The sequence below is a fragment of the Narcine bancroftii genome, chromosome 11, assembly GCF_036971445.1.
Source record: "Narcine bancroftii isolate sNarBan1 chromosome 11, sNarBan1.hap1, whole genome shotgun sequence".
NCBI lineage: Eukaryota > Metazoa > Chordata > Chondrichthyes > Torpediniformes > Narcinidae > Narcine > Narcine bancroftii.
In genome coordinates, this window is record NC_091479.1 from 20,765,142 (window position 1) to 20,790,907 (window position 25,766).

General features: G+C 42.7%; 1 protein-coding gene across 6 annotated transcripts; it reads right to left on the reverse strand.

Annotated features, from left to right (window-relative positions):
- Window positions 1–1,815: 1,815 nt before the first annotated feature.
- On the reverse strand, window positions 1,816–24,789 carry LOC138745626 (hydroxylysine kinase-like). 6 transcript variants are annotated; one of them, XM_069902848.1, is made up of 6 exons: window positions 24,619–24,789; window positions 15,026–15,199; window positions 13,298–13,634; window positions 11,839–11,981; window positions 7,581–7,764; window positions 1,816–3,237 (listed from the first exon to the last, which is right to left on the reverse strand). In XM_069902848.1, the coding sequence occupies exons 3-6, from the start codon at window positions 13,632–13,634 to the stop codon at window positions 2,756–2,758; spliced, it is 1,146 nt and encodes a 381-aa protein (XP_069758949.1). In that variant the 5' UTR covers window positions 15,026–15,199; window positions 24,619–24,789; the 3' UTR covers window positions 1,816–2,755. The 6 variants fall into 6 exon arrangements, with proteins under 6 accessions (XP_069758949.1, XP_069758947.1, XP_069758948.1 ...); XM_069902846.1 differs by lacking the exon at window positions 24,619–24,789 and adding an exon at window positions 19,248–19,463; XM_069902847.1 differs by lacking the exon at window positions 15,026–15,199 and having other exon boundaries at window positions 24,619–24,788.
- Between the last annotated feature and the right edge of the window lie 977 nt (window positions 24,790–25,766).

Below are 25,766 nucleotides of genomic sequence, written 5' to 3' on the forward strand. Positions count from 1 at the left end.
TATAATCTTTTTTCCATAGGGTCGATTTTGCTGCATTGAACTCCTTCCTCTTCTTCAGGAGTTCAAAACTTATATCTGGATAGAAAAAAAATTTTTGACCCTTGTATTCCAGTGGTTTTTTGTCTTCTCTTATTTTTTTCATTGCCTTCTCCAATATATTTTCTCTTGTCGTGTATCTCAGGAATTTTACTAGAATGAATCTTGGTTTTTGTTGTGACTGTGGTTTCGGGGCTAATGTTCTGTGTTCCCTTTCTATTTACATTTCTTCCTGTAATTCTAGTCTTCCTAGGACCCTGGGGATCTATTCTTTTATAAATTCTTTCATATTTTTGCCTTCTTCACCTTCCTTAACGCCCACTATCTTTATATTGTTTCTTCTATTATAATTTTCCATTATATCTATCTTCTGAGCTAACAGCTCCTGTGTCTCTTTAACTTTTTTATCAGATTCTTCTAATTTCTTTTTTAAGTCCACTACTTCCATTTCTACGGCTGTTTCTCGTTCTTCCACCTTGTCTACTCTTTTTCCTATATCTGACATGATCATCTCTAATCTATTCATTTTTTCTTCTGTACTTTTTATTCTTCTTTTTATTTCACTGAATTCTTATGTCAGTCATTCTTTTACTGTTTCCATATATTCTTGAAATTTTTTTTATCCATGTACTGTCTCTTCCCTTCATCTTCCATTTCTCTGTGTAGAGTTTGATGTTCTCCCTCCTCTTCTTCTGAGTCCACTCCAGGATCTGTGTCCTTTACCTGATTTTCTTGTTGGGTTGTTTGTTTTATTTTGTTGGGTATTTTTGTTCTTATTTTTATTAGAAGTGTCTTGGTGTTGGTCTTCTTCCTCTGGGTTGGTCATCTGCTGTTTCTCTGATTTGCCATTTTTATTCTCTTCCTTCTTGTTCCTGTTATTTTCTATGTTTTCCTCTTGCTGTCATGTTATTCTTGCCTGTTTAAGCTGTGGAGATTTACTCCTCAGCTGGTCCCCCCTCCCGACGGTGTTGTTTTGGTCTTGTGCATCGCGCATGCACTTTTATTTGGCTCCGTGAGCCATCTTTGTAGTTCTGAGTTCGGGGTTTCCACTGACCTCAGGGAGCGGGCTTCTCTCTCCACGGCTGGCCTCCTCGTACAGGTAAGGCCTTCACCTTTCTCTTCTGACGTCTTTCCTTCTTCTTTTCTTCCCGTTGTTTTTGGTTTTTCTTTCTTTGCTGCCATTTTCTCCACACTTTTATTTTTAATTTGTTATGGTTTCTGTGTTTGTGGCTTTGCTTTTTCTTTACTTTTTTTAACTTTTCTGGAGAGGGCTGGTATTTTCTTACTGGTGTCTATTCCATCACGTGACTTCCCCCGGTTCAAATCCAGCTTGAAGGAAGCAAATGGATGGGTCAAAGATGAACTGATGAGGGGCGATGCACTCTTAATGTGTTAACCCTTTGGACGTGAAAACAAATATTCTGGTCCCTCCGGTGAATTTAAAATATTCCTCATCCCTAAAGGACAGTTTAGTGCCCCAGTCATTTCCCCACCAGAAACCTTGCCCCTTCTAAAAGACAAGCATTTACTTTGGCACTCCCTTCAAAAACTATTCGGTGCAACCGATTTTTTTTGGACTTTATCCAGATGAATTATCTTCAGATGCTGTCCTCACACTCAATTTGGAAGCACCTGCTGTCAATCCAGGATTAGCACGCACTCTGCCGGTGTGCATTGGTGTGTGTATGTGTGTGCAGTGCGGTCTGGAGGCACGCTGCTTTGTCTTGTTATATATTTACAGTCAGATCATATTAAACTTGAGAAAACTTTTTGCTGTAATCTAGTTTCAATATATTTATTTAGCTATTTAAATTTTTCGGCCAATGTACCACCCGGTTACACCCAATATGAACCTCCAACTGCAACTCCCGTACATTTCTGGAGGGTGGAGGGAACCCACATAGGTCGGGAGGGAGAATGGACAAACTCCTCACAGACAGTGCAGGATTCAAACCTGGACCGCTGGCACTGTAACTGACCACTCCACCAATTGTGCCGCCCTTGGTGGTCACATTATCCATGGAGTTTTTATTTCTCACTGGAGATTTCCAGTTGTAGCAATGAATTAAAGAACATTCTGTCAAAAAATATTCAAATATAGGACATGTGGATACAAAATGTGGTGTGATGATAACATGGAATATACAGGTGAGGTACATTAGTATATAGATATATACAGGTATAGACAGTAAGTATAAGGTGCATTGTAATATGGGAATAGACATAGAACATTATAACATGGAACACAATTGTCTGTCCTCGAATGTTCAGATAGGGGAGGCAGAGAATGTTTAACCTATCAGAAGAGATGGAGTTCCCTGGGGGTTTACTCGCTGGAATTTAGAATGAGGGGGGGATCTTACAGAAAATTATGAAAGGAATACTTAAGATAGAAGCAGAAAAATTGTTTCCACTGGTTGGCAAGACTAGAGCTAGGGGATGTAGCCTCAAGATTTGTGGAGATAGATTTAGGTTGGAGATGCTTTCCCCCCAGAGAGTAGTGAATCCGTGGGGCTCTCCACCGAAGGCAGCAGTTGAGGCTGCCTAATTAAATGTATTTAAGACATTGCTGGAGAATTAAGGGTTATGGGAAAGTGGCAGGGAGGTGGAAAAGAGTCTACGGCCAGCTTAGCTGTGAACGGCGGACCAAGCTCGACGGGCTAGGGGGCCGACTCCTGCAAATATGAAAGATTTGCACATGGGGTGTTCCAACGTTCTGTTACCGCTGATAGGACTTGACTATCTCAAACCAGATTCTCTCCGCTGCCTCTTTACCCACCTGCCACAATTGGTGCAGGCGGTCCCTGCCATACCTTGTGGAGATGGTGAGGTACTCCTCATTTTCTGGGTGCAGGAGCAAGGTGTGCCTCGATATAACCAGAGACTGAGAATACCGACAGAGCACCAAGGGAAACACTGCCTCACGCTCGTCGTCTGTCAGTGGAATCACACTCTCAAAGCCTGCCATGGTGTGACCTCCAAAAGCAAGGCAGTCTTGCCTCTCAATCATGGAATATGTCATGGCTATCACCAATTCATACACAAGACAACCATAGCTTAAGTCACCAAAGTCCAGGATGCCAGAAATCCACAGAGCTGCTTTTGGGGAGATCTTTTCTGCTTTGTCCTCCACTTGATCTGCTGGTGAATCCACGGGTTTCTGCAGAATGTTGCAATCGTTGAAGTCACCATGAATAAAGCCTTGGAAAAGGATAAAATGTTCTGTAAAACAACTATGAAGAAACATGCTAGTTGGCTAGAAACAGCAAGATTAGTCAAACGTCTATCAGATATATTTCTTTCGGATACGTGCGACGGTACACCTTACGAGAGAACTTGGCGAGTGTTAAGTGGATTGGGAAGAACCGGTCATTTGTCGACCCTAAAGCTTTCGTTATTCTTCACCTCATCTCATCGCTGGGTCTGGCTGATTGCAGTGATAAAGCCAACAAGCCCATTGTCCCTGAACCTCAAAACCACAACAGATGATGATTTCCTGGTATAATTTAAGGTATAATTTGAGTCAGGGGCAAGTCACTTGCAAATTTGCAAATAGATTGCATCATTTTATTTGCGCTGGGATTAATGGGGATAAGGTCGACTGTGGATTTGATTTGCACGAGGATTACCGAATCCAGAAAAGCACCCCATGTATCCCAACTCTCTGCTTTCTATTGGCTAACCAATCCTCTATCCATGCTAACACATCGCCCCAACTCCAGACATCCTTATCTTCTGTATAAATCTTTTTCGTGGCACCTTATCAAACGTCTTCTGGAAATCCAAATAAGCAATGTCCACCTGCTCCCCTCTGTGGCAAATGTCTGTCAAGCTGCCCGTCTCCCCCCCCCACCCCCTGGCGAGCCTTGCTGTACTAACATTGGCTGTGCATTATCTCCCCTGTTAAGGACACTCCCCTTGGATATAACTGTATATGCATCTATTGTCTTTCGTTATTTTACCATGAGTTTCTGCATCGTCTTTGTCTCCTTCATCAACTGGCACTTCACCCTCTATCGACTGTGTATTAAATTCTCAATGTTCCAGTGAGTTTGCCAAACAGGGCTGGCCTTTGCTTTGCCTGCCTGATGGATTCATCTCGCTCCAGATACCTCGCTATTATGTATTCATCGTCTCTTTTCATTCAATTCAATTAAGTTACTGTTATAGATTTTCCTTGTATGTGCCTGTTTGGCTGTATCAAGTATGAATTTCAGAGTGTATGAACATTGTACAATGTGTCTGACAAGAATCACAGCCTGTGGGACTGTGCTCCACTCCCCCCTCCCAACCCCTGCCTCCCAAATTTTGCTTAAACTTTGATCGGGCTCAACCCCGAAACGTTGGTGATGTATCTTTATCTTTGCTATATGAAGGACACTGTTTGACCAGCTGAGTTTCCCCAGCAGTGTGTTTTCATTTCATCCACGATGTCTGCAGATTTTCATTTATTATTTCAATAAACTAATTATCATTATCACCAACTGTATTAAGGGAGATCCAAGAGTCTGTTCTGCATCACTTTGGATTCCAAAATAAAAGAACTCCATCCTAGAAATACACTATTCAAATCTCCAGATGTAGCAACATCTTAAATCCCCCCAACCCCACGCCCCGTACTCTCTCTGGAACCATCACATCATCCTGTCATGTATAATGTACTATGCTATTGATTTCTATGTTCTATAACTTCCCAGCATGACCTAGGATAACCGTGAACAGGGAATTATCTATCCCAATTCACTTTTTTTAAGACCTCCAACATCTCCTCTCTGTAAAGTTGAATCACTTCCACACATTGCTATTTGCTTTGCGTTCATGAACCTCCACGTCGCTCTCTCTCTCTTGGCAAGAACAGATGAGAAATATTTGTTAAGAACCTCACTCATCTCCTGTGGCTTCCCAAGTGGGTGTGAGGGTTGACTGGCCTATCCTCACCCACTCTGTCCCCCTTCCCGTTTCTTTAACAGCTGAATCATTTCTGCAACCAAATCACTCTCTCGACCCTCTCAACCTTTCATCAAGCAACTTAAAAGATGAGTTGTCACTTGAACACATTTTATTCCACTAAGCAATGGTAAATGCAGTGTGGATTGTAGTGGGTCATGTGACCTCTCCACCTGGAACCAAGGTGGGAATGTGGATTGTGGAGGGTCATGTGACCTGTCCACCTGGAACCAAGGGGAATGTGGATTGTGGAGGGTCACGTGACCTCTCCATCTGGAACCTAGTTGGAAGTTGCATCACCTGCCAATCAAGGTTGGACTTTGCCCACCCATTAGTGCACTCCTCTGCACTCCTGACCATTGGCCCCATTAAATCACTACTAATTACCTGGGTTGGACTCCCCAGCTTATTGCACTTTAAAAGCCCACCATGAGTAGCTAACCTGTCTCTTTGCTCCTTGGTCCTGACTATGAATGCTGCTCTCCACCAGGTCATGAACTGGGAACATCGCTGGAAGAGTCATTGATAAGGTGTGCCCTACACTGAGAGTGGGACCGTAGTATTGTGGGAGAATACTTAACACTGAGCCACATCCCTGTTGGAACAGGGAATTGGGAGTGTGTATTGAAATCCCTGTCTTGTAAGAGTGTGCTTGTTACTGAATATAATTACATGCGTGTAATAAAATGAGGGAGAAGGCAGCCACTGGGATCGGAGATCGCTTTATCTGATGTGAATCCCTATATTGTTTCAGTATCAGTGCTCTTTTGAGTCTTCCCTATTATGACTTCTCCATGTGCAATAAAGATCATCTGTTGTTAGCCTGTGTCTGGATTTGCTTCTCTGTGAACCCACTGAACCTAATTTTTATCACATGTATAAACCTGAGTTTATTGCATATAATGTACTGGAGGTGTGCACCAAAATACTGCAACCAAACATACACAGAAGAAGCACTCAACGACAATAATGTAGGTTAAATCAACCCAGTTTGGAAAGTAATAATAAATACCTAGATAATATTCATGGTTACAATTAGTACACCAGAGTAATTTATGTTTTGGGGGCTTCGGGGAGGTTCAAGAATCTGATGGTGTTGTACTTCCGGTTTCTGTACCTTCTTCCTGAACGTAGCAGTGAGAAGAGGTTGGTGCCAGTTTCCCTTTCTGATGTTCGATGCCTTTCTCCCATCGACGTCCTCAGTGAATGGGAGGTCGCAGATTGTTATGGGCTTGGGCCACTAGCACTCTTGGTAATGCAACCAGTCCGTAAACCCTCCACCTGTAGAAGTTGGATACTCTATTCGGCAACATTCACCTCTGACCCCTTAGAGTCATTTTTGTGTCTTCTTCACAGTTGCTGGCTCCATGACAGGTGCTCCGATACCTGGAGACCCAGGTACTGACACTCTCCTGCACTGTCCTATTGAATACAGGTGTGTGATCCACCGCCTAAAATCTACAATCAGCTCCTTAGCAAGGCCACCTGCTTCTCCTGGCTTGGAGAAGTATGATCTATTCTCCCAGAGTTTGCAATCCACATACACCAGTAATACCTCCAGTCCTGACTCTTAAATAGGCTGCTGGTATGAGAAGTGAACAGAACCGGGTGATTAGACGAGAAACCCAGCAGGCTTAACAGTTTCTTTATGTAGCAAAGATAAAGATAGATAACCAACGTTTCTGACTTGAGCCCTTCATCAAACCTTGTGCTTTTTGCTTCAACCACCTTCCGTGTTTGCTTCCAGGTGGCAGCTTGTGTGGAAGTAAATCACAGGACCAGGTGGTCCCTGTTGGAACATTGAGATTTAACCATATACCATATAACCATAACCATATAACCACTTACAGCACAGAACAGGCCAGTTCGGCCCCATGCCGTAACAAATCCCCACCCTCCTAGTCCCACTGACCAACACCCGGTCCATACCCCTCTAGTCCTCTCCTATCCATGTAACTATCTAGTCTTTCCTTAAATGTAACCAATGATCCCGCCTCGACCGCGTCTGTCGGAAGCTCATTCCACATCCCCACCACCCTTTGCATAAAGAAATTTCCCCTCATGTTCCCCTTATAATTTTCCCCCTTCAATCTTAAACCATGCCCTCTAGTTTGAATCTCCCCCACTCTTAATTGAAAAAGCCTATCCACGTTTACTCTGTCTGTCCCTTTTAAAATCTTAAACACCTCTATCAAGTCCCCTCTCAATCTTCTACGCTCCAGAGAAAAAAGCCCCAGTCTGCACAACCTTTCCCTGTAACTCAAACCTTGAAATCCTGTCAACATTCTCGTGAACCTTCTCTGCACTCTCACTATTTTGTTTATATCTTTCCTATAATTTGGTGACCAAAACTGTACACAGTACTCCAAATATGGCCTCACCAATGCCTTGTACAATTTCATCATAACCTCCCTACTCTTGAATTCAATACTCCGATTTATGAAGGCCAACATTCCAAATGCCTTCTTCACCATACCATCTACCTGAGTATCAGCCCTGAGGGTACTATTTACCACAACTCCTAAATCCCTTTGTTGCTCTGCAACCAGGGAACTTTACCAGGAACTTGTCTGGCTTTCCAGTAAAGATTGACCTACCTTTGCGGAACTTGCTAATGTTGGGGCGGATCTTCTCCTTGAATTGTTGAATGACTTGCTTTATAATCACGAGCGTTTCTCCCTCCTCCATTTCATGCAGGTACTTTTCCAGAAGATGAATGTTTGAAAGGTTCCATATGAAGTCCTCACGATACAGACTCTTCGTGGGTGACTGGTGGAACTCCTAATGTTTGAAAAATGCGTTATTTTCCTCAGTAGGTGCGGTGGGCGGGAATTTGTGGTGAATTCCATTCATTTAATTCCAATTTGGACACTAGGTGTTAGTTTTGACCGGCCTCACATCCTGCTGCCCCTTGAACAAAGGCAACGTTTGAGATGCCCTCAGAAAGTCTGCCTGTCGACTTCATATGCTGACTATACAGCAATTGGGGAGGGATCCCCGCAGATTGCACAATCCCAGACTATGGTCTCAGGGAGAATTGGGAATTATTGTGTTTTCTTTTTTGTGGAAAATTAACAAAATTTTTTTTTAAAGTAAGCAGAATTGCACATATGGGATGACCAGTGCCTTGTCCTGCAGTAACATGACATCCCAACTCCTGCACTCAATGCCCCGATGTAGTATATCAAACACCTGCTTCACTACCCTGTCTAAACATGTCCCCATTTTCGGTCAATCTCAAAATGAATGCAAATCAGAAGTATGTAAGTTTGACATGTAGAAGTCGTAAATCAAATAATTTTCAATTCCAAATCAACCATCTTTCTCGGCTTCTTGCCAGATCTAGCAGCAGGGGATATTTTTCCTCTTGCTCACTTATGTTCTGACCGAATGGCAACTGAGAGACGATCACTATCGCATGCAGAGAGGCCCAAGTCAAGATTGGACCTGTTAACAAACATTTCTATGACTGATTCCACCTGCATTGAATTCGTCCATCGTTATTGAATGAAGATCTACCGGGACCAATGCCTGAAGAGGGCGCACAAAATCAGTGAACCGGTGCGGACTCGAAAGGCCAACATGGCCTGTTTCCGCTCCGTATATGGTTATATGGACGCTCTTGAGTTGGATCACAAAAAATGTGACAAAAATGTCAACGCATTGAAATGGATTCACAATTAAAACTGAAATATTTTTTGCCTTGTAAGTAGAAAATGAAACCTTGTGACAATGTAGGTTATTATTTGAAGTATTAGTTAAAAAAAAACAAAGCTGGAGAAACTCAGCAGGTCAAAATAAATAAATAAATGGAATTTAAAATAAATAAAATTTTAAATAAAAGCTTAAAATTGTAAATGTTCTCTGAAGCAACACACATTCAGCCAGCGGAGCGCCCCGGTCGTGCCCCGCTTGCAGCAGCTGTTGGAACAAAGTTTCAATAAAGTGTTTGAATAAAATGGCAGTGTCCAGGATGAAGAACTGGCTGATGCTGCTCGCCGCTGGGCCGACTCTTCAGAGCATCTCCTTACCCCTGCCTGGTTGGAATCTTTAAATTAATTCGTATCAGGTACATTGTTAAGGCTTTATCTGTAAACTTGGGGGAGGGGGGTTTGATTATGATGGTGGCACAGTTAGTGTAGCAGTTATTGCAATGTTGTTACAATGCCAGCGACTGGGGCTTGAATTTAAATTTTATAAGTTACAGGAATTACCTGATTATATTGTAGTATTTCATGATGAGTTTAATTTAGGTACTGTACTGATTTTTTTCATATTACATTTTGTACTGTCTTGTCTTTTAAATTGTATTTTAAGGCAGTTATAAGAGTGTCCCAGTCAACTGGAAAATTTGCATTTCCGCATCCATGATCCATCCCCGTAGGTGCTGGATAAGGAGGATTATACTATATTGTTATGAGCCCAGAGGACCCCAAAACCCAGCAGCAATAGATATTCACCATGACAAATGGTTACATAAACAAAAGTTGCTTTTTAATTATCTTTGAACATGAACATTAACTTATCTCTATTGACTTACTGAACCTAAATTGACCCCCTTCTAATTCTAAGCGCACGTGTGTGTGTAAGTTCAGAAAAGTCCTTTGGTTCGCAGTCTAATCTCACTTCTCAGTCCTCCAAGTTCACTGGTTGTAGGCAATTCTTATACTGTGCACAGAATTTAACATTTATAAAGTTCACCAGGCTTTGGTGCTTGAAAGGTCAATGGTTATCGCTCAGGAAGGTTCTTGTCAGAGAGAGAATTGTTGTTCCTTTTTAATCAGCCACTTCAATGTCTTGCTGACAAAATACCACATGATAACCTTTTTCTTTCAGGTCACCACCGAGTTCCTTTTTGTTTCTCTTATTCCAAGTGAAACATTAGACAGCCAGTCCTCTCCTCTCGCATGAACCACAAGGGCTTTGACCAGGCTGTCCAAAATGGGGCTTTCCAAAAGCTTGCCAGCTTGTCCTGTTCCAGTCCCAGCTACTGTCTGCTGGCTGTTACACTGTGAGAGAAAGCCTGTTTGACTCTCTCTGCTTGCAAAACTACAGGACCCTCTCAGAACTGCAAGTTCTCTTCCAGACATAGTGGCTCCGACTTGCTTTTTTTTAAATCAGTTTCCTTTTGTAAACAGCAATCTGTTAGTAAGGTCTCTTGAGCACTCTTCAAAAGCTCTAGAGCCAATATGTCTACCATGGGGCAGAGCTCCAGTATTTTAAATAAGATCTGTTTGAAAGTGTTTGTATGTGACCTACTCTAACAAACCTTTCCCAGTTTATCTCCCAAAAACATATCTATATACTCCGTCACAGTATTAGGGTTTGTTTATGGCTGTGGGGACCACTATTACCTGAAGAAACCCAGTCACTATTGCAAGGTTGTTGGCCTTCCCCTCAGATGGTGTTGAGTGTAATCAGCAGGCCTACCTCTTTTCATGTTCCCAGTCTGTCAGTTATATAACATTCTGAAATCTAGTAAAAAGAACCTGGAAATTCTACAGTGGCAGACTTTTCATACAATAGACAGCGAAGCCAAATGCAGTAAAGCCCCTGGTATCCGGCACCTATGTGAATTGGTAGATGCTGGATACATGTATTTTTCAGTTGCTTGAGACTCACAATGGCTAACTAGTAACAACTGCATTAAGAATAAACAGTTTAAGACAAAAATACACTTCTGCACTTGCACTTGCAAGAATTTATAAGCTTTAAAGCATTTTATTTTATTTTCAGTCACATTAATTGAAAACTTTTAACCGACGGTGCATCTGCAGGTTCCTACCCCTCTATGGAGCCACCTCAAAGATGAATAATAACACTATAGATAATTAACCCCCCCCCTCCACCCAGTTTACAGATAAAACCTCTGACCGGGGCAACTCTTACTAAGCAGGGATAAGGAGACACTTTAAGTGAGTCACCCCTTTAGGTGAGCAGCATCAACCCACTCTTCATCCTGCATGATGCCATTTTATTCAAACACAACTTTATTTAAACAGGATAAAGAACAATCAAGGCCCTCCGCTGGCTGAATATTTGCTTCCATCTTCACCAAAGGTTTCAGTGTTACATTTTTAAAAATATGTTTAAAATTGTAAAAGTATTATTTTAGTCTCATTTATTTACATTTTTAAAATTTATTTTCCTTGATTCCTTTTTGCCGGTTACTTGAGGCTGCTTTAATTCCGGATATGGGGGTTTTATTGCCCATCCCCTGGTTGTGGTCACACTGCTCTGGCTAAGAAGAGAGAATACTTTTAATCTGAAACTTGCTGCTTGAAAGTAGAACCACTAGTAGCTTCCAGTAGGGAATTGGGTACAATTTGGAAAAAGAAACAGTTACAGGGCTACAGGGAAAGAGCAAGACTGATCCTGAGGTAATGAGCTGAACAGCTGTCTCCATCGCTCTGTGATGCAGTCAGACCAGAGTAGATTCACAGAATCAGAATATTACAATACAGAAACTATTTCCTTGAGCTGACTGCCATCCCTATCTCTGCTAATCCCACTTGCCCACGTTACACCTGTATCCCTCTATCCAGGTAGCTGCCTGTGGATCTGCTGGGGTCATCTACTGCATCGGTTGCGGTCTCCTCTGGGGAATTGTTTTGTTGAGTTCAGTGCAATAACAGGGACCTCCCAGTGTCCAACTATTTTAATTCCACGCCCCATGCCCACACTGGCCATGAATCACTGCTTGATGACAAAGCATGTGAAAACTTAAGCCTAATGTAGAGGGTGTACATACTGGGGAAACCTACTGTGTTAGCTGCTGCTGTTATCCAGGGCAACGACACAGAGTGAAGCACACAATGAGAGTTCCAAAGAGACAGATGTGAATATTAAAAGTACCTCAAGAAGTATCTTGTCCATTTGGGCAACTGTTCTGCCTAATTCATAGTAATTCTGGTGATCCAAAGTGATCTTCGCCAAAGGGATTCCAGGCAAGTATGTCAGCAGTCTGATCAGGTGCTGTTTATTGACATTGCCCTCCTCTGAAATAGAGTTTGAATTTACAATAGATCGTTAATCCTCCCTATTCTCATTGGTTTCAACGCCTTTATTGTTCACGAGACCCCTATGAAAACACTTATTGCAATCAGCTGGATACAAGGCAAGACTCTGTCCAGAACACGCTCTAGGGTCAGGGCAGCCCACCGTAGGAAGAATTTAATGAGCATGGAGTTAATCACATGGTTTACGCATAGAAGATTGCTTCACATTTGACGATTTTGGAAAATTGGAGAAACTGATTTGATGGTCGTGGTGTGAGATAGAAGAGCCTTAAAGTGCCACTCAGGAGTGGGTGGATGAAGACCTAGAGCTGTCTCAGTGGCCCGGATTGTGATCAATTGATCCGAGGTGTTTATGATCATCCGTTTACAGATGCTCCTCAACATACGACAGGGGAAGGGGGAGGGAGATAAAGGAGCAGCTGCAATGAGATGCCGGGACATCCCAGTGAGTTGCTGGAGCATTTCCCCAGTGAATTCTGGCAGCACTGCACCCCTGGAGATGACTCTACAGAAATGTGACTATGGCAGAGGACTAGAGAGGGGCTCAGTGGCTGATGGACTCGGGTTGTGGACAATTTGCAGTCTGGGTGCTCTTACAGGTTTGAGGGCTGCTGGCAATTGGCTCATGGGAAACAGGGATTCAAGACGACAAGAAGGACTTCGGGCGCTGAACCTTCCTAATTAAATTGAAGGTTTGGATTTGAAGCTTGGGTGGCCGATGTTGTGAACAGGAATCTGTGCAGATGCAGAGGTAAATCCACGGACACTCAGTGACTCTGAAGGGACTCATTTTTGCTTCTCTTTCTCTTATTGGTGTGTTGGGCAATGCTCGTGGTGACTTTGTTTGCCTTGCAGCAGAAAAAATTTGAAGTACATCACGTACGGTAAAGCCCTGGTACCTATGGAGATCGGTAGATGCCGGATTAGTGAATTTTACAGTTGCTTGAGATTGTGTGTTGTGTAATTGGTGAACTAACAGTGAGCCACGCCAACAATAAACTTGCATAATTTTTACCTATTTATTTTCCGCATTTTTATTTTGGCCAGTTGCTTGAATCCTGGATAATGGGTTTTACTGTATTTAACATCAGAATTTATTGTCATGCATATGTCACGAAATTTGTTTTGTGGCAATAGCATCGTGCAAATTCACTTTTAATACAAGACAATAAAAGGAACCTATGAAACAGGCACAAGGGTGAAGATGGATGGTCTTCCACCTCGTACAATACTTAAATATCACACTTTAACCGTGACCCAAAAACAGTGCACAGGGACTACGGAATGAAACTCACTAATTGTCTCCAGTGACATAATCTTGCCATCAATGGTTGGGATTGGTGTGGGGGAGGGGAAACCTTTCCGGTTCAAAAACATCATGACTTGAGTTTGAACTTCCACCAAATCGGCATCCTGGCTGTCAGCCGTGTTCAGCACCTTGAGGACGTAGCTCTCGCTCAGATCTCCACTTTCCTGGGTCGCAGATACCAGGACATGGAAGTTCTGGTCATCATAACTGGGCAGTGGTTGGACTTTAGAGACCTTCCGACCATACAATCGTCCAACCAACTCCACTGCCTGGGCCTCACTCACTGAGGGTTTGATTGAAGCAGCTTTCTTGGAGTCATCCATCTGGGAAGCCACAAAATGTTGAAATAAATTAAACATTGCCTTTATCCTTATGGAATTTGATAATGCAGATGTTAGGAAGACTACAAGACTTCAAGTAAGTCTGATGAGAAGGCAGATGCAGATTAATGTGGGCAAGTGAGAGGCTATTGTTTATAGAGTCAGAGGGTCCTACAGCATAGATCCTCTGGCCATCCATGATGATCAAGCCAGTCCCATTGGCCAGCTTCTGGTCCTTATCACCCAAAATCTTTCCTGTCCACGTACCTGTCTGCATTAAGCTTCTTAAAAGAAGGACAGTCCTATGTGAACGGTGTCAAATTGTGAACTGGAGAGTGTAAGGAGCCATGAGTGTCCTTTGTACAGGACTTCAGTAACCCCAGCACATTTTGCACTGTACTGGACCCCAGCATCTGCGGGTTTCTTGTTTATCTAGTTGTCCTTGAACACCCAGTCACTGAAAGTAAGGTTTCAGGTGCAGTAAATTACCTTCAATGAAGAGGGATTGGAGTACAAGGGGAAGGATGTCTTACTGGAGCCGTACAGGGTCATGGGGAGATGCCAGTTGGAGGTTTGTGTGGTGGCCTTAGTGTGATGCGCGTCAAAAGAACCAAAGACTTGTTGATCTAAACCAAGGCTTTTATTAACTAAAAGACTGGAGCAGATCACAAGGCTAGGAGCAATCCTAGTTGGAGGTTTGTGTGGTGGCCTTAGTGTGATGCGCGTCAAAAGAACCAAAGACTTGTTGATCCAAACCAAGGCTTTTATTAACTAAAAGAATTGAGCAGATCACAAGGCTAGGAGCAATCCTTTAAGAACTGCCAGTAGGTGTGGCTTCACTCTCAGCCAATCACAGTCATCCTACACGACCATCTGTACATATGTACATATACACATTGGTGATAGAATCTGTACGATCACACTCATTATCTGAGGAAGGGTTTTCTTGACATTGATGAAGTTCAGGGAAGATTCAATAAACTAATTCCTGACGTGACAGGGCCGACACATGAAGAGTCAGTTAGGCCCGTATTCACTGGAGATTGGAGGATTGAATGGAAAACTAACATTCTAACAGGACTGTGCAGACTGGATACAGGGAGGATGTAAGGTGACCAGAGGGTGTGGAACCCAGGACCCCAAGCCTCAGGATTGGGGTTTACCAGAGGGTAGAGTACCTGTGCAGTTCTCCAACATAGAAGGCAGTGGAGGCAGAAATACTGGAGGAACTTGGCCGGTCTCGCAGATAAAGATATTTGATACCTTGAGGAAGGGCTCAGGCCCAAAATGTCAGTGATGTATCGACACTGCAAGACTGGCTGCGTTTCTCCAGTGTGTCTGTGTTTTGACTACAATCGCAGCAATACATATACTGAAGAACATGGCAAACCTACTTCTTTATGCCAAAACCGATCGAGGGGTATCAGAAGAAGGTAGAGTAGGGTCCTGAAATGGATGATGGGCCATGATCACCCTGAGTGGTAGAGCATGGCCGAATGGTCTCGTTATAATTCAGTATCCGAGTGGCCATTCATTCCCATTTTCTGAAAGCAGCATATGATAAATGTCTGCAAAATTAAATGGAAATTTAAACACAACATTTGGTCTCTAATTGAGTAGGAAATATTCTGATATTAGGAGAGAGTGTAAAAGTGGGAACCTATTGAAGGTTTTATTTATTTAGGCATACAGCACGCTAACAGGCCCTTCCGGCCCATGAACCAGTGCCACCCGACTGAACAGTGGGAGGAAACTGGAGTCTCTAGGGAAATCTCATGCAGACACAGAGAATATATAAGCTGCTTACAGACGGCGCGGGATTCAAACCCCAGTCCTGATCGCTGGCGCTGTAAAAGAGTTGCGTTAACTGCGCCACCCTTTATCTATCTTGTAGTTGTAACTTCAGCTGGTGGCTATTTTACAACAGGATCTTTTTCGAAAAGCTATATTAATTATTGTGGAAAGGATTGAAGATTTTGTTTACAAAGCTTGTGTCCAATACAAACTCACGGGAACTGCAGATTTGAATTAATTTCATTGAATTCTTTGTAAATCAAAAAGAGGCATTCTGCAAAATTTGTAAAATGTCTGCTTATAAATTTGAACCTGGAACAAGTTACAACTGAATTGGAACAGATTCAACATCCCTTTAATGCGCTGTTAGCAGGGATAAGACACACAGCAGACATGCAGGTGGAAGGAGCTTCAGACTAGTATTTAACATCATAAGAAATAGGAGCAGGAGCCATCTGGCCCGTCAAACCTGCTCCGCCATTTAATGAGATCCTGGCTGAAACCTTCCGAACATTGAAAGGGCCAGATAGAATGGACATGGAGGTGTTTCTGGTGGTGGGAGAGTCTAGGGCTCTGAATAAAAGGTGTCCCTTTCAAAAAGAGATGAAGTTTCTTCAGAAGGTGGTGAATCTGTGGAATTCATTGCCACAGATGGCTGTGGAGGCCAGGTCATTGGTTAGATTTAGATGTAGAGAGGTCGTGAACTCTACCAATCTCTGGTATTGTGTTCAGTTTGGCCATCCCATTATAGGAAGGATGTGGAAGCTATGGAGAGGGTGCAGAGGAGATTCACCAGGATGTTTCCTGTATTGGAAAACAAGTCTTATGCAGCAGAGCTGGGACTTTTCTCTTTGAGAGTAGAAGGATGAGAAGAGACTTGATAGAAGTCTACAAGATTATGAGAGGCATGGATAGGGTGGATGGCTAGTGCCTGTTTCCCAGGGCAAGATCAGCAAACACCAGAGGATATATGTACAAAGTTAAGGGAAGGAAGTGTAGGGGAGACATCAGGGGTAGGAATGTCGTGTGTGGTTGGGAGGCATAGCTCTGAAAGTATTTTACTTTCTCCTTGGCTTCAAAATTATGTTGGTGATAAAAGGTGTGAGTGCGATTTTAAAAATAATATAAATGTTGGAAGAGGGGACAGAAGATCAAATTATAGTTGAACCACCATGAGTTTTATGTTGTTTGGCACCTGCAGCCTGGCCAATGTACTTTCCTTGCTCCCCTACTGTGGGTACAATCATTATTCTCCCTACCTTTGACCATACTAGCTCTAATGGTCATGGCTAAATCAACAGTCTGAGTAATTTATTCTTCTGTGGGTAAATCAGCCATAAATTTGTAGAAAAGGAAGGTTTTAGTTTAAATCTAGTTGCATGGAAATATTTAGGTATCGTAGATTCGCTATGAACAGAATGAATCACAGCTTTTAAAATAGGCCTACTTCCTTTTAATGATCCTTAAATAGTTTCGAACTTTAGAAGGAAGGTGGTCAAATATAGCCGGTTAGCCACATCTGTGAAATGTTTACTCCCTTCAGTTTTGTGCCCATAACCACAGCAGCTCAAAAAAAGTAGGAAATTATTAAAAAACATTTCTTTGATAATCTCGCTCTAGATAAACTGTGTACTTGAATTACTTGGGCATTCTTACTGTTACTTTTTTCTTTTGGGGAGAGAAATAGGGAAAGGTTTGTGAGAGGAGATCACATCCGTTTGGAAGATGGCCTGGTCAAAGCCCTTGTCGTTCATGCAAGAGGAGAGGACTGGCTGTTTAATGTTTCAGTTGGAATAAGAGAAACAAAAAGGAACTCAATGGTGACCTGAAAGAAAAAGGTTATCATCTGGAGAACCCTGAGTTTCGTCAGCAAGACATTGAAGTGGCTGATGGAACTAAATCAGTTGTGGATGTCCTGGAACAACAAATCCCTCTCTGAAAACTGACAAGAGCCTTCCTGAGCGGTAACCATTTACCTTTCAAGCACCAAAGCCTGGTAAACTTTATAAATGTTAAATTCTGTGCCCAGTATAAGAATTGCCTGCAACCAGTGAACTTGGAGGACTGAGAAGTGAGATTGGACTGTGAACCAAAGAACTTTTCTGAACTTACACACACATTACACACATGTGCGCTTAGAATTAGAAGGGGGTTAAGTAAATCAATAGCGTCAAGTCAAAGTTTGATTCTGTTTTCATGTTTAAAGATAATTAAAAACAACTTATGTTTAAGTAACTATTTGTCTTGGTGAATATCTATTGCTGCTTGGTTTATGGGTCCTCTGGGCTCATAACATTTTATAATTCAGTTTGGGCCCTATATATAATGTAGAAAGGGTGGTAAAGGAAGCAGAGAACTGATGCGGACCAGCATGTCCTGGCCATAACTGACAGTGATCTCAGGCTAGTGGAAGGGCCTGATCTGTTACCACAAATCCACACTAGGGCAGCATGGTAAGTGTAGCGGTTAGTGCAACTTTGTTACAGTGCCTGCGATCGGGGCTGGGGTTCAAATCCCGTGCCACCTGTAAGGAATTTGTATGCTCTCTCCAAGTCTGCATGGGTTTACTCCCTGGGGGTGGTAGGTCAATTGGGTAGCACAGGGTCATGGGTCAGTTACCATGCTGTATGTCTATATAAGAAAAAACTCTGCCATATCAGATTTGGATTCTAAGATCACATTTAGTCTCCTGAATGAGAGGAACAACCGCACATTCACGACCTGGGCAACCTGCACAGCAATAGTTATGAACATTCAATTTTACAGTTTCAGGTAATGAGTCCACCTCTCTTCCAAACAACTTCTGCTTTTCACCCCCATTTGTATCTCCTTTCCCACACAACGATGATTTCTGGCAGTTTTGGCAACAACAGATACAAGGATAACTCTCTGCATGTATCTCTCTCCGCTCTACCTGTTGAGGTGATTCTAACATCTCTGACGTTTTGGGAGGTGATCACTAGGGATCTAGAGCCACTTCTTGTAAAACCTTGCATCACACAGCTCATGGCTTGGCTTTGATCCCAACCTGTGTGGGCTTTCCCCAGATGCTCTTCTCACACCACAAAGACTTTCAGCTCTGTAGATCAATTGGCCATTATAAAAAGTCCCTAGCAAGTCACAGGGTCTGGAGACGTGGATGAAAGTGTGGGAAAATTAAACAGGATCAGTAGAGAATAAGTGTGGGTGAGTGCTTAATTGATGGGCTGAAGGGCCTGTTTCCATGGTTTGATAAACCAGGAGATATTTTGGAAGATACGTAGACCTAGAAGTGAGGTTCTCATGGTCATATGGCACCAACCAGTCCCTTCTTCCCACCAAGTCTTTTTATTATGTGCATCACCCACTATTTGTCACCTTGGCACCTAACCCTGTGACCACAGGAGATGTTCCACACACCCTCACCTCCATTCGGGGCCCCGAGCAGTCCTTCCAAGTGAGACTTCACTTGTAATCTGCAGGGCTCATCCATTGTGATCTCCTCTACATCAGAGAGACTGGACGCAGAGAGTTCGCTTCGTTGAGCACCTCGGCTCTGTCCGCCACAATAGCTTGTATCTCCTGGTCACCACCCATCTCAATCCTCCATCCCATTCCCTTGCTGAAGTCTGCCCATGGTCTCGAGCACTGTCTGGCTCAGACCACCTGCAAACTGGAGGAACAATACCTCATCTTCCGACTGGTCTCTCGCCAACCAGATGGCATTAACATCAGCTTATCTGGTGTCTGTTAAATCCGCATCCCTTCTTCTTCTCCCCTCCCCCACCAGCTCTGTCTCTCAGTCTCTTCCCTTTTCCCTCAAAGACCCAAATTAATTCTCACCTCTCCTCTTATCGTATCCAGTTAACACCGTTTGTTGGTCTGGACTCCTCCGCCAGCCTTCCTGCTTCTTTGCTCATTCCTTAAAGAAGGGCTCAGGCCCAAAACGTTGGTAACACATCTTTACCTCCTATGGATGCCATGAGACCAGCCAAGATCCTCCTGCATTTCTGTGTGTGCTTTTAATTACAGAGTTCTGCCATCAATGGAAGAGGGATAAAGTTCATTTGGAAACTAACATTACCTGATAGGAGGTGCGCTATAACCTTGGAAGATTGGGAAATTAAAGTAATATTTTTGCAATAATTGTGTAAATACGTCCAAGATAAGGCATCGCGGTCAGTGTTATAGTCATCATGTTTCAGTGCTCGTGACCTAAGTTCAAATCCGACGCCATCCATGTGGGTCTCCTCCCACCCTTCCAAAACTACGGGGTTTACAGTTTAATTAGCATTACTGGGAGCACGGGCCTGTTACCATGCTGCATCTTGAAATTTAAAAGAACAAATTAAAATATTTAGAAAGAAGGAACACAACTCGAAACAGGATCAGATTTAAGGACTTTGAGAGCAGGGCAGAATGTATGTGTGTTGTGGCAGAGTATATAGATATGTTTTTGGGAGGTAAATTGTGAAAGGTTTGTTAGAGTAGGTCACATACAAACACTTTAAAACAGATCTTATTTGAAATACTGGAGCTCTGCCCCATGGTAGACGTATCAGCTCCAGAGCTTTTGCAAGAGCTTTGAAGAGTGCTCAAGAGACTTCACTAATGGATTGTTGTTTACAAAAGGCAACAGATGAAAGATCTTGTTGGAGCCACAGATTGTCTCGAAGAGTTTGTTGTTCTAAGAGGGTCATGCAAACAGAGAGAATCAAATAGGCTTTCTCTCAGAGACAGAGATCACTTGAACAGTGTTGTAGAAGTAGCTGGGACTGGACGGGACAAGCTGCAAGCTTGTAGAAAGCCCCATTTGGAAGACGGCCTGGTCAAAGCCCTAGTGGTTCATGCAAGAGGAGAGGACTGGCTGTCTAATATTTCAGTTGGAATAAGAGAAACAAAAAGGAACTCAGAGGTGACCTGAAAAAACGAGGTTATCATCTGGAGAACCCTGAAGGGGGCACGTTTTGTCAGCAAGACACTGGAGTGGCTGATTAAAAAGGAATCAGTGGTGGGTGTCCTGGAACAACAAGCCTCTCTCTCTCTCTCTCTCTCTCTCTGAGAACCAACAAGAACCTTCCTGAGCGGTAACCATTGACCTTTCAAGCACCAAAGCCTGGTGAACTTTATAAATGTTAAATTTGGTGCACAGTATAAGAATTGCCTGCAACCAGTGAACTTGGAGGAATGAGAAGTGAGATTGGACTGTGAATCAAATAACTTTTCTGAACTTACAGACACATACGTGCGCTTAGAATTAGAAGGGGGTTAATTTAGGTTAAGTAAGTCAATAGAGATAAGTTAATGCTCATGTTCAAAGATAATTAAAAAGCAACTTTTGTTTAAGTAACCATTTGTCTTGGTGAATATCTATTGCTGCTGGGTTTTGGGGTCCTCTGGTCTCATAACAGTGGAAATTCAGGAAGGGAAGAGGGGTGTGGATAGATGGAAGAGGCAAGCAAAAAGCAGATGAAATGATATTCTGGCAGAAAAAATTAGAGTAAATGGCAAAATATAGTCAGGGTGTAATAATTACAGCAGTGTTTGGGAATGAAGGGCTTGAGCCTGAAATGTTGGAATCTTAATCTTTGCGAGATAAAAAATACTGTTTGACCTGCTGAGTTTCTCCAGCATTGTGTTTCAACCTCAGTGTCTGCAGATTTTCATGTTTTCCTTCAACTTGACTTACTGTGCAAGCAATGTTTTGCTCGTGCAACTTTTTATGTTTTCATTTTTGGTTCGAACTCGGTGGTAGATATTGGCAGAAAGCTGGCACAGTGCCGTTCCAATGGGCATGCAGAGACACTGGAACTAAGACTAGTGTGTCAAGCAATGTAGATCTTAAAAATACCAAAAGACATGGGGGCAGAAATAGGCTATTCAGCCCATCAAGTCTGCCCCACCATTTAATCCATCTCCCCACTGTCCAGCCTTCAATCCCCATAACCTTTGATGCCCTGGTTAATCAAGAACCTGTCAATCTCCATTTTAAATATGCCTGTGGCAACAAATTCCACAGATTCACCACCTTCTGGCCAAAGAAATTCCCACACTTTTCAGTTCTGAGCAAACACCCTTCAATCCTGAAGTTGTGCCTAGACTCTCCCACCATGGGAAACAACCTTTCCACATCTTCTCTGTCCGTGTCATTCAACATTCAAAATGTTTCAGTGAGATCTCCCCCTCATTCTCCTAAATTCCAATGAATACCGTCAAATGCTCCTTGTATAATAATCCTTTCATTCTCAGAATCATCCTCATAAACTTCTTTTGAACCCTCTCCAAGAGACATTAAAAAGGTCATGACTGGAACAATTCAGTCTGCTCCACTTCAGTAAGGATGAGCAGGTCCTAGAAAGAACGTTGAGTAGGTTTACGTAGGCCAAAAGGCCTGTACTGTGCTTTGTAAACTTTTCAAGCAGCAAGTGGTTAAGATCTGGAACTCAGGAATTTAGTCGCCACTGGAAACTCAAAAAGAAAAAGTACTTCACATTGTTTAACCTCTCAAAGTCACTGGCCTTCTCTCAATCCCTCGCCTTCCTCTGGAGCTGAAAATGTGTAACCTTTAACCTCAGTCCGATCAACCTCGACATTAACCACTTCTCTCCACAGCCTGACCCACTGATCATTCTACTTAAAGGACAGGCAGTTGTGGGTAACATTGAAGGACAAGCCGTCAGGCATGGGGGAACAGAAACCAGGCAAGCACTGGGCATCTTGAACCCTGTAAGCGTTTTATAATTCAGTTGCGTTTAGGAGTTTCGATCTCAAGAAAGCGTGCAGCATTGCTGGCATCATGGAGTAATGGGGGGGGGGGGGGTGGGGAGGGCTGGTTGAGGGAAAGTGTAATAACCATGGCACCTGTGTGTGTACAAAAATACACAATAGAACCACAAAACACAAGCGCTTAACATGCACATAACAACAAAGGGTTAAGTCAAGTCAGTTCCAGGGGATAGCAAAAAGTCCCCCCCTCCCCCCCATGGCATGTGAAGTAGATTTTTTCCTTGACGTTTGGTTTTTATAAATAATTCTTTCCCCACACAATAAATAGTGCGCTTGTTTTTTTTTGCCCTTCACACTCCCTAAAGTTTAATGTCAGAATCTTTAAAAGATTGTGCAAGGGATTGATAGGGTGGGAGGAGCCAATCACTATTGACCTCTCTTTGGTTGCCAAGCAAGGATCAGGGTTGATGTAGCGGGGAACCCAAACTTCATTATTTTATTTCTCATACGTGCTGTTCCTCCCTTCTGCTGGTGCCCAGCATAGTTTAGAAAGGCTACAAGAGTAAACCAGATAATTATAGGTCAGTGAGCCTGACGTCAGTAGTGGGAAGGAGTTCTGAGACACCAGATGTATAGGTATTTGGACAGCCATGGCTGATTCAGAATAGTTAGCATTGCTTTGTGCATGGTAGGTCGTGTTTAACGAATCTTGTAGAGATTTTCAAGGAAGCAAGAAGGTAGATGAGGGTAGGGCTGTGGATGTTGTCTACATGGACTTTAGTAAAGCCTTTGACAAGGTCCCACATGGGAGGTTAGTTCAGAAAGTTAAGACATCAGGTATCCACAGAGGGGTTGTAAACTGGATTCAAAATTGGCTGTGTGGGAGAGTGGTAGTGGATGGTTGCTTCACAGACTGGAGGCCTGTGACGAGTGTGGACCTCAGGGATGGGTGTTGGGACCATTGTTGGTGGTTGTCACCAAATCTTCACGCAACTCTTCACCAAATCCTCATGCAACCCTTCACCAAATCCTCACGCAACCCTTCACCAAATCCTCACGCAACCCTTCACCAAATCATCACCCAACCTTTCACCAAATCCTCACCCAACTCTTCACCAAATCCTCACCCAACTTTTCACCAAATCCTCACACAAGCCTTCACCAAATCCTAACCCAACTCTTCACCAAATCCTCAACCAACTTTTTATACTTTGAACTCAGAAGCCCCTTTTCAACTGCAGCACCTGGGTTGCCCTCCTGGTACCCGGGTGCGATTACTGGGGCAAAAGTGCTGGATGCACCTTTTAAATCACAGGGGTAATCGACCCATTAAATCGCCAGCCCAGCGACTTTAAACTTTAGGGAGTGTGAAGGCCAAAAAAAAAACAAGCGCACAATTTATTGCATGGGGAAAAATGATTTATATAAACCAAACGTGTGCAGTTCACAATGGTAAAAATCTACTTCACTTACACCCAAACCAGACCGCCACGAGAGAGGGACTTTTTTCTCTCCTATTTGATGCCCCCGCACTGATGCGTCACGAAACCGGTTCTAAAATTCCTGTGGTTCTTTTTCCACTTCCTTTTGTCATTGGGGCTCTGTGGTTAGGAAGAGGTTGCTTAAGGTGGGGGGATGTGAGTGGGAAGGTTGAGAATCACTCCTCTTGACCCAATCGTTACTGAAATATTTTGCTTGATTAAAAATGGTCATTGGTCCATTTCCTTTGGAGATCTGAAACCATGCACATAACGAGTCAATGAGGGACAATTAAAAATGGTGGTTCTCAAACTTTTTCTTTCCACCCACATCCCACCTTAAGCAATCTCTTACTAATCACAGACCACTGGCAGCAGAGGGATTACTTAAAGTGGGATGTGAGCGAAAAGAAAAAGTTGAGAAATACTGCAAATTTTTGTGAGCTGGTTGAACAATCAAGTGGCTTTGAACAGTTAATTTAAATGGTAATTTAGCTTGCCTGGGGAGGGGGGGGGGGCGGACTCAGTGAACATGTGAACACAGGCTTTATTTAAATGCAATCAGTGGCATTTTTCTCATAATTGTAATGTTTGGACATCGTAAAAAAATGCAAACTTTAACATTGGGAAGAGCACACACAAGAACAATGTTCCAACTAAAGCAGACATACCCAGAACTGGCCTCTGCCCCACTCCCACTATCGCTTCTTGATCTACCCTCCCACCTGTATCCATCTATTACCTCTTACCTGTTAACCGGTATTCCTCCCTCTTCTCCCCCACCCCTCACCCTGTCTTTTCATTCAGGCACTCCTGAATAGAGGGCTCATTCGCCAAATGTCTTCTGCCCTTCACTTTCAGTGACAGGCTGTTTATCTCGTGTTCTGTGCCAGGAGCTAACAGCTAACAGTGATCCAATAATGACATCAGAGTAAGAATTAAGGATCGTTCTGGTTTTTAAAAACAAACCTTCCCTGCCCAGTTGGGCACCGTGAATGAGCAAATACTACCTGCAAATTCTGAAGAAGCAGAAGGTCTCAGATTCCAACCAGAAACTGTAAGGCTGTCAGAGCACTGGAGTTGAAGTTCCTCCAGCAGTTGATCCGTTGGGAAATCCAGCCAACGTTACTCAGTTAAAGCCAGCTCAAATTCAGCTGTTCCCTTCTTTCCAAAAGGAAATGCCTCAGATAGAGGTCACTTTTCAGTACATTGCCGTATTTTGAATTGATTACAACTGTGTCAGATAGCAACACACTCAGGCCACACTCTGCACCCAAACACGATGCCCACTTTAAACTTGATGCACCATCAATAATCACACAAGGCTGATGTTGTGAAATGATCAGGCTTTTATTATCTTTTTGTTTTTAATTTTTTTAAATTTTTCACACCATAAACCACATTGACCATGATACATACTTTTTCCTTTTCAAATATATACAGTGCCATTTTCTCCCCCCCGCCACTCCTCCCATCCCACTCTCCCTACCTCCCCCCCCCCCGTCCATTTAAAGTACAAAATCTAGGATACATTAAACCAGTCAAACAATGTTGTCATTCAATAAAAATAAACAAGAAATTCCACTGAGTCAATTCTTTTCATTTCCTTCTACTTTCGTTAATTTAGGTAGTGAAAGTCCCCGGTAGGTTTTCTCTATTGTGTTTCATGTAAGGCTCCCATATTTGTTCAAATATTTCAATATTATTTCTTGATTATATGTTATTTTTTCTAATGGAATACATTTATTCATTTCTATATACCATTGTTGTATTTTCAAATTATCTTCCAATTTCCAGGTTGACATAATACATTTTTTTGCTACGGCTAGAGCTATCTTAACAAATCTTTTTTGTGCATCCTCCAAATCAATTCCAAATTCTTTGTTTTTTATGTTACTTAGGAGGAAGATCTCTGGATTTTTTGGTATATTGTTTTCTGTAATTTTATTTAATATTTGGTTTAGATCTTCCCAAAATTTTTCTACTTTCTCACATGTCCAGATTGCATGAATTGTTGTTCCCATTTCTTTTTTACATCGAAAACATCTGTCAGATACTGTTGGGTCCCATTTATTTAACTTTTGAGGTGTAATGTATAGCCTGTGTATCCAGTTATATCATATCATACGTAACCTCGTATTTATTGTATTTCTCATCG